The sequence below is a fragment of the Sinocyclocheilus rhinocerous genome, unplaced genomic scaffold, assembly GCF_001515625.1.
Source record: "Sinocyclocheilus rhinocerous isolate Xijiao unplaced genomic scaffold, SAMN03320098_v1.1 scaffold99, whole genome shotgun sequence".
Taxonomy (NCBI): Eukaryota; Metazoa; Chordata; class Actinopteri; order Cypriniformes; family Cyprinidae; genus Sinocyclocheilus; species Sinocyclocheilus rhinocerous.
In genome coordinates, this window is record NW_015670981.1 from 1,199,094 (window position 1) to 1,208,731 (window position 9,638).

Genomic DNA, 9,638 nt, shown 5'->3' on the forward strand with positions numbered 1-9,638 from the left:
ATTAGGTGCGTTCGACTTGAAGCACCGCTACAGACGGCAGTCAACGAGAGTAGCCGCTTGCAGTCGGGGGCGGAATTGAAAGCAGAGACGTCAAGTCGGACACTTTCCGCTCCCGCTAGTGACGCTCTCGCAGTGTTTGCATACTCTATCACAGATGAAGTGAATAACATGCAATATTTGTCAAATACACAGACGTTTCGGAAACGTTTTCATGAGCAACAGAAACACTTTTTATATACTGCTTAATACAGCGCCATCTGTTCAAGAATCAAGTTCAACATAAACATATACTATTTAAATACCAATAAAGTGGGGGTATATATGCTTTTATCAGTGTTTTTTTGATAAACGTGACTCAATATAACATTGCGACTACTGTAAAAAAGCTTTTACTGTTCTAAAAACACTGATTTGTGAGCAGTACTGGAATTGAAGATGTTAGAATAAACCCGAAACACACGTCACCGTTGTCATGTGGTGAATTTGGCCAATCGTGAAACAGCTGTCATCATCAGCGCTCCTGCAGTCGCTAGGGTTGGGTATCGTTTGGGTTTTTTTCGATACCGGTGCCAAATCGATACTTTTAAAAATAAATAAATAAATAAAATAAACATTTTGAACGGTGCATGTGTAATATGTTAATAACAATACCTTTAAAAATACATTTCCCGTTTACCTCTTAAATGTTGCGTATTTACTTTTGTTAATTTAATATTTATTGCTAAACAATTTTACAAAACCACACAAATAATGGTTTAAACTCTATTTAGATCACGTATTGTTTACCAAATTTTGATAGCAGGGTTGCAAAGAAATGCAGGCCTCATAAACATAAATGTAAAATAAAACTGATAACCTCCCGAGGCTGACATTTTCTGAAGGTTAAGAACCTCATTTCAACTCTTGTTAAAAAAGAAAAACTTGCCTCCAAATCATAAATACAGCGAGAGATGGTTAGCATGCTTGAAACTGATTTGAGTTTAGGCGTTGTGAGCTCAACTGTACAGACCCCCCTCAGGGTCAGTGAGGCTGGAGTGTATTATGTCTGTTTCATTCATACTGGACGCCAGAGGGCGCCCTCGCATGGAAAATCCACATATCCAGTCACAGAAGTAACGGAACTCATGACTCTCCAGGAAATCTCGCTATTATAGCTGTAACTGAGTAAACAGAACATATAAACGTTTTGAATGATAAAACAAAGACAATAAACACTCGACTGCGACAATATAGTTTATCTGTGTTATTCAAGCCATCTCTGGTATTTTCGTAATTCAGTATATTTATAATCCACTGCTAATCGATGTATTCTTTTTAAAGTAGCCTATGGAACATATTTTCTGCCTCATTCTGTGACAAGAAGCCACATCACATCACAAAAGGAAGCATTTGACTGGTCTTGTGGAGTAAAAAGGTTATAATGTTCTCTTTTGTTGGACAACAGGTTTAGAAATGTGAATACAAGGGAAGTTTAGCTTTAGGCATTTTAATTTAAAGGGGTCATATGACGTTGCTAAAAAGAACATTATGTTGTGTATTCCGTTTCGGAGAACCAGAGAACAAATATTTCAATCGATCGCTCAGGCATGGCACCGAAATGAGGCACCGAAATCTGCGTTCTGATTCAGTTCTAGTACATACCGGTTACATAGTACCGGTGCCATATTGGTACCGGGTTTCGGTACCCAACCCTAGCAGTCGCTCTGAAAAAGCTGCGCCGGCTGAGTCAGCCAGCTGCTCTCGAAACGCTCTTGCAGTACTTTTGTCAAGTCGGACAAAATTTCTAACCGCCATGCACTGCTTCATGTCAGATTTTGATCGATCTGCGCAGCGCTGCGCTAAGTCGAACACACCTATTGGCTTTATGTCATGTGACCTACAGGAGCCTGTCACATGCTTAGTTGGTGTCAATAACAGAAATGCTCACTCTCATTAAATCACAATAATTGCTTAATAAAAAAAAATAAAGAGTAAAAAATAAAAAATAATAAAATAATGTAGCATGAGATTTTAGACACAATGTTTCAGACATAATAAAATTAGGTTTGCAACGAGGCAGAAAATTTCCAGAATTTTTGGGAAATTTTCGAAAATTTTGGAAAGGTTCTGGAAATTTACCGGAAATTTTCCTCCTTTTGCAAACCTAAGTAACAAAAATATATATATATTTTAAAACAACTGCTTTTGCTTTCATTCCTTCTGTTCTAATAGAGATCAAAAACAGTGAAAAAAAAGAAAGTGACATCTTAAAATTTGGGTTTTTGCTATATGACCTGCTGGAGTCTCTGCACTGACCTGTCTCTGTAACTGAGGCTGCATCATAGGATACGGTTGCCCGTTGAGTCGGGGCTGTGCCGAAGGCATGCGATTCTGCGTTGATACCATGCGCAGGTGATGAGGTGGGTACATGTGGGAGGAGCCATTAACCCCACCCCTCTGGAGGGCCTGCATACTAATGAGCCTTGGTGGCTGAAAAGAGAGACAGAGGAAGAAATGACAACCTGGTCCTGGAACAAATCATACAATCAGGAATAAACAAACTGTAATAAACAGCACATCTATACTGGTCTACCAGCTAGACCAGAATAAACCAGACATGCATGGAAAGCAGAAAAGATCTAATCTCTTAACGTACCGGTTGCTGTATACCAGTTATCTGTGGTGGACCTCCTTGTCTGGGATGCTGGGACATCTGTGAGGCGATGCGCATCTGCTGCTGAATTTGTTGCTGATGTTGTTGTTGTTGTTGTTGCTGCTGCTGCTGTTGTTGTTGTTGTTGTTGGTGGTGCTGGTGCTTCTGAGCAATTGCAGCCTGCTGCATGTGCTGCAACCTCAGCTGGGCCAGGTTGATCTGTCCTGAGTGCTTACCTGGGTGGTTGTGACTGGGAGAGATCTGCTGATTGACCATCATTTGGGGAGGAGCAGTATGTGACACTTTTTCAATAACCAGATTGCCTGGACAAAAAAGGAAAGGCGGCATCAATGCATCTGAAAGCATATAAATGCCTGTTTACACCAAGTCTAAATTCACGCCACGCTCTGAGAAAGTTAAACAACAAAATAAAATAAAATAAAAAATAAAAATACTGTAGTATGATAATTCAGAAGAAAATTATTAATTTTATGCAAAATGATGCAGTATGCTTTTTTTATACTATTAATACTACTAAATGTTTAATTTTATAAAATTATATATAAACATATAATAAAATACTATATTATATTTTTATATGCTTGATTTTATAAGATAAAATACTTTAGTATAAAATGACAAAATGCTAAATTTTAACATTTATAAACATCAAAATGCAATAAAATAAAATCAGCCACGGTATGATTTTTCAGACACAATGTTTTTATTTAAAAAAAAAAATTAAATACAAAATAAAATACTGTAGTATATTTCAGATGAGCTTAATTAAAATAAACAATAAAATAAAAATTTTAAAATAAATAAAATAAATAATATACTGTAGTTTGATATTTCAGCCACAATGTAATAAAATAAAATAATAAAATTAATTGTAATATTATATTTCAGAAACTATGTTTAATTTTAAAATCTAGTTATGCATGTTTACTGCATCAAAATTTAAACTTGGTGCGAAAGGGCCTTTAGTCTCAGTGTGCTATAAAAACAGATTTCAGCTGCAAATTTAGTCAGTGTTGAGTCAATACCGAGGTTAACCACATTCTTGGCCCAGAAGGTGGGGTCGCAGAAGAAGCGGACTGCTCCGTTACTTTGAGGTACTGGGTCCACACGGGCCTTCATAATGAAACGCAGCTGGTATGTGATCTACAGTGTTGAGAAAGTCCAAACAAAGCAAATGAAAAAAGACACAAAGGAGAGAAGAGTCTATAATTGCAATTCTGTTTGTCATTTAAAAAACTGATTTCAGCAAGGTCCAGACCCTGATTATACAACATCCTTTAAAAGTAAGGAAGCGATTTTGTTTGAAATATAATTGGCATCTCCAAAGACAGAACTGTTATTGTTGGAAGGTGTAGTGCCAATACAAATTCAGTGTTTCCCATACATTGATTTATTTGTGGCGGCCCGCCACAATATCAACACTGACCACCACAAATAGATTTTCCAAAATGCATTGACATCGTTGAATAAACATGAGCTCTGCACGTTTCAAAGTCAAAACGCAGCGCGGGTGTTTGTATATTAATGTATCTTTAGAAAAGTTTCAATGTCATTTTCATTTAAACTTTTCTATAATGCCTGAAAAAGCAGCGTTTATGAGCGGAGCACTGCTTTGTTTACAGCCGTTACCGGGGAAACCGCTGTATTTCTGACGCTCCTAAAGCGCCTCCTGCTGGCAGAGAATGAATTTGCATTTTCAATCAGCTGCGTCTGCTGATTTATATAGCCTATATTTCCCCCGGGGGAAGTGCTGCCACACACTGAGTGCAAGTCTGTGGGAAACACTGAAATTACACATTTGCAAAAACAGAACCTAAAAGAAAAGTAAACAGGTGTTTTTGTGAGAGAAATAAGCATTGCGGCTGACCAGTCTCTTGCTGTAGAGCAGGGCTGTGCTGCTTCCATTGCTGATGGCCCAGTTGGTGAAGTTGAGCACATGGATGACCTGCTGGGCCAGGATGCTGATGTCCCTCTGTTGGCTGAGCAGCTTCATACTCCTCTCTTTGGTCACACTCTTTACATGGTGACAGAGGGAATAAAGAGGGAAGAGAAGAATATTATGAATGACCGAAATGAAACAAATTCTGGTCCTAAAAATTATGAACTTGCTAATGCCAAACCAGGAACCATTAACGTCACATGCAGAGAAGCAGGATAATGTGATCAGTTTCCAGAACAACAAAAACTAGACTAGTGCAAAACAAAACTGGATAAAACACAACCAAATCACCAGTGTTATTTTAGTATTGTTTTTTTATTATTAAAGTATTTATAATTGGCTTTTTTTATATTTTCCATTTTCATTTTAGTTTAAGTTTTAGTAATTATGTTACGCACTTTTGTCATTTTTAGATTGTTTTACTTAATTCCTTTTATCTTAAATTTGTTTTTATTTCAGTTTTTGCTTAAGTACTTATAACTTATTTAGTCCCAAAGCAAGTTTTAATTTTTTCAAGTGTTTTGAAAAGTTTGTCAACTAATATTTATATTTTGTAACAGCTTTATTTTGTTTACTGAAAATGATTTTAATAGTTTTAGTTTCCAACAACACTGAAATGTACAATGTGGTAATATGACAGACATTCAGATGTACATCCTGTTTCCGTGTATGTCAAGTTGCACACTTTATTTTCACAGTTTATACTCCATCCATCTTAAACAAAATCTAAAAATGAAGAATTTTATTCATTGTAGCACCTCGCCAGTACATCAAAACAGGGAAGTCGTGGCCTAATGGTTAGAGAGTCGGACTCATAACCTAAAGGTTGCGGGTTCGAATCTCGTACCGGCAGGGATTGTCGGTGGGGGGAGTGAGTGTACAGCGCTCTCTCCCACCTTCAATACCACGACTGAGGTGCCCTTGAGCAAGGCACCGAACCCCCAACTGCTCCCCGGGCGCCGCAGCATAAATGGCTGCCCACTGCTCCGGGTGTGTGTTCACGGTGTGTGTGTGTTCACTGCTGTGTGTGTGCACTTTGGATGGGTTAAATGCAGAGCACTAATTCCGAGTATGGGTCACCATACTTGGCCACATGTCACGTCACTTTTTAAAGTAGCCTGTTATGTCACTGTTCTGCTCTCAGGTCAGTGGAAATTAAATGTGGGCAGTTTCAGACGTCTGGAGTCAGAAGACAATCCACATGAAATCTGTTCACAAGCCGTCACAAATGACACATGTTTTTACCAGGTATCTGTCTCTGCTGACCACTTGTGATCAGATCACCAGAGATGGGCGTTAACATCAGTAGGGCCCTTTGATTTCCACGATGTGGAAAACGCGGACAGAATCGCGGAATCTATTTATAACAATGGAATTTACTGTACAACACGGAATGTCACGGAATTTGCCAAATTTGGGTTGAATAAATCAAAAGTAGGTCAGTACACTTAAATCAAAAACACAATATGGACTAGTGTCTCTGAATATTAAGCCGCAAAAATACTATTTAAATATGAATCCTGCATGTTCTGCGTGTCTGTGTGAATGAATGGCGCAGATGCATGATTTCATTTACTACACACATACTGAAGCGAGCGTGACCCTCGCAGTTTTTTTAGCCTCTGCCGCTTCAAAATATGAGTACATGAACACAATCTCCAGAGTTGCTCTAAGAGTCACTTCATGAGCATTTTACCATTTCTTTTGAGAAAACTATTGTCATATCATATACAAACAGAAACTTAAAGGTCTTCACAGCAATCCAGTTGCCACAGTTCAGTTTAAATTGAAGAAACTGTGACAGAAACATACTACTTAATGTAATGATAGTACTTTCTGCTACTACCACTAATAAAATTATTATTAAAACATTATTTTTTAAGGAATATTTAACAGAAAATGTATTTACCAGAATTTATTAACCAGAAAAATATAAATACACAACGCAGCATTACTGAAAAAAAAGAAAACAATAAAATTATAATATATTTTTTTAATAAAACCAATTTATTAAAGATGCTTTTGATTATTATCATAATTTAATGAAACCTTTAAAATGGAATCTTAAATGAAAATTAATGGAAAACACAGAATTTGAGAAAAAAATAAAACTTATTCCAAAGGGCCTTAAAAATGGAATTTTTTGATAAACTTTTAATACATTTCTGTTAAATTGTGTAAGTTTCATGATTTCAATTAATTAGACATGCTTTTTGATTCATATTTTTAATTTAACCATTAAAACAGAGTCTAGAAAAATGAAAACGGAATCTAGAAAAATTAAAACAGTAAAAAAAAAATAGAATTTGGTTGTTGTTGGGGGGTTAAGAAAAAAATTAAACAGATTTCATAGGGCCCTACATCAGGCGTAAACATGGACTCTTGCTTAAAGTTTCACCACACTTGAATGGCTTCATCAGTCATGAGATGAGAACAGTGAAGCCTCCCTGAAAATTTTACATCAAACACTGTGACATCTGCGGGACTCGATTCATCACTGACTGGTGTGAATTGCAGTAAAAGGTGCCAATTGGGGCTAAATTGGGTTGAGCCCTGAAGGACAGCGTTGTAGGTATCTAACAAACAGCACTTCCCCTTTCAGCAATCTATTTGCTGCATTTTCACATTTGGCCTCTCTCAAACCATCTGTCTTCTGTGTCCCAACTCTTCCTTGAACATGTCATTCTTGTCCTTCAGATGTCGATACATTGTTGAATCGCACTCGGAGGGGTTCATACTTCTGTCCTGCATCATCCATTTCTGAACTCATGTCCTTTTGTTCATACCCTAGCAGTTTTGCTCCAATTCACACCTTCAGTAAAGCTTCCCCCAAAGCAATTTGCAAGATCTATGGCATGTGATAAGATTCACACAAGGTGGTTGCTAGAAAAACACAATGACCTTGTTTGCATTAGGTATTACATGCATCGCAGGTGATCCAGTCACAAATGATCAGCTGAGACAAATCACTGTTTACATATAGAATTACCATATAGCTCCAATGCATCACCTGCGACCACTCAGGATCAGATTTCATCTCTCAATACATGCATCATTTAATTAACCAAGTGTGTTACCGTGTGTTAAATATGCATAAACCACAAACATGACAACTTGAAAGCTTGTTGTTATTTTTAGTCACACAGCTTTATCAACAAAAATTTTTATATACTTGCATCACATGATCTACATTAATTCAGCAGATGCTTTCATCTAAACTGAATTATCTGTGCCTCTGCATAAATGGCTTTTCAAATTTTCCTTTTTAAATAGGTAGTTGTTTTGTTTAAAGCTGTAACGAGTCCTAAGTTTAAAACCCATGTTTTATTATAAAGATTGATCGACTGCTATTTTTATTTCATGTCATTTGATCCGGTTGTCAAGCGCATTATGATGAAAAAGCATTTGCATTACAAATGAGATGAAAAAAATATGTGTGTGCATAATCAGCCACCATTTTCTCAGTTATTTGTTATATATCCTAGCTGTCAGTACAAACATCTTTAAACTGGAATTTCAGATTTGTTGCTTTAGGAAATCAAGTAGTTGTGGCTTCTAGATGCCTGTACACTTACCTCCAACTGCTGCAGTAGAGATTTGCCTTTCTTGTTGATTTCATTGATGAGTGTAAAGACTGCTATTTTTATTTCATGTTCCACCTTCTTATGCGTCTCAGCAACTTCTTTCATCCTAAAGGGGAAAAAGGGAACAAAATACATTTAAAAGGCTCATAAAAAAAGTGCTTTGAAAATAAGCATTCAATCACGTCCAGCCACATTTCTTTAATACATAAAACAAGATCTAGATATTTCATCACATAAAACTGATGGTAAAAATGCAACAGATGTCCTACCTGTTTTGCACCTGAGATGCAGAAAACTCCACAAAGTTTCTCTTCTCTTGCAACTTAGTCATAAATGTCTCAATGATGCCTTTCTGGTTTTGAAAGGCTTCTTCTAGAAACTGGTACCTGCAAAAAAGAGGTGGTTAAGAGGTGAATATAATCTTGTATGGTGCTTTTATGTTTTTCTGTCTGTTTTTGTTCTAGGTCTCTCTTCATTTAATTTTCTTGCTCAAAAACGCTTTCATACATTGCAAGAAGATTTTTAATACAGATGAAGATGATGATGGTGTGTGGTTACTGTAAACACTGTGGTCCGCCTGACCTGTGTTCTTTGTGTTCAAGTAGCTGGCAGTCTCTGCAGGTTAGAGTGTCACATGTCTCACAGAAGAGCTTGAGGGCCTCTTGTTTGTGTACTGGACAGAAGACAGGTCTCTGGCCTGATGTCCCAACCGATTCTGCAAGAACCACCAAAGTCAAATTCATCTTTTGCTGCTTCATTCTTCCACCCCACCCTCAATTCTCTCAGTCTATGACCGCCATATGTTCTCATATGCCTCTTGCCAAACTCAATCAAAATGAGGGAAACTAAGTGGGTTAGCTTTAATGAAAACAGTACAGGCTGAGCGAGCGACTCACTCAAAACTCTGCCTGTTGCCATAGCAACTGTACAACGATTCAGTCTGCTTAATGTGCAAAACAGACACAACATAGCATTGCTGAAAAATTCAAACTACAACAAGACCACTAGACCAAAGCTGAATCTTTTAGCGTAACGAAAAAAAATCATATCACAACTGCCTTGCAAATAGAAGCAATTGAAAATGGAAAAGAATTAGCTCCTAGCACATACCAGAAGATACTTCCTCTTTTTTGCGTATTTTATGGTCCTTAGTGAATTTGACCCGTTGATGTGCTTCAATGCAGGTTTTACAGAGCCACTCCCCACATTCAATGCAGAATCCAATAGCACTGGCATTATCTTCACAGCTGGTGCAAACCTGTTACAAAGCAAATAAAGGATGACATAGCTTAAACTAATGTCTAGAAGACTGAATTATTGACTCAGATGCAAACTGTTGAACGATTGCATGCAAGATAATAAAGCAAAATTTAATCTAGGGGTGTGAATTAGAGGTCTTCACGGGTCCACTTGGATTCGAAAACCCGAGGTCCGACCCGAGCGGGTTCGGGTCCAAAACTTC

At 37.3% G+C, this 9,638-nt stretch overlaps 1 protein-coding gene across 1 annotated transcript in view; it reads right to left on the minus strand.

Moving 5' to 3' along the window:
* The window catches only part of LOC107734526 (E3 ubiquitin-protein ligase TRIM33), a 33,999-nt gene that overhangs the window by 14,894 nt on the left and 9,467 nt on the right, over positions 1-9,638 (minus strand). The window contains exons 3-10 of the mRNA XM_016546502.1: positions 9,287-9,434; positions 8,759-8,891; positions 8,446-8,562; positions 8,168-8,282; positions 4,521-4,667; positions 3,679-3,796; positions 2,636-2,955; positions 2,296-2,469 (exon numbers count right to left, since the gene is read on the minus strand). Coding sequence (XP_016401988.1) covers positions 2,296-2,469; positions 2,636-2,955; positions 3,679-3,796; positions 4,521-4,667; positions 8,168-8,282; positions 8,446-8,562; positions 8,759-8,891; positions 9,287-9,434 — 1,272 coding nt within the window. The remainder of the gene's footprint in view (positions 1-2,295; positions 2,470-2,635; positions 2,956-3,678; positions 3,797-4,520; positions 4,668-8,167; positions 8,283-8,445; positions 8,563-8,758; positions 8,892-9,286; positions 9,435-9,638) is intronic.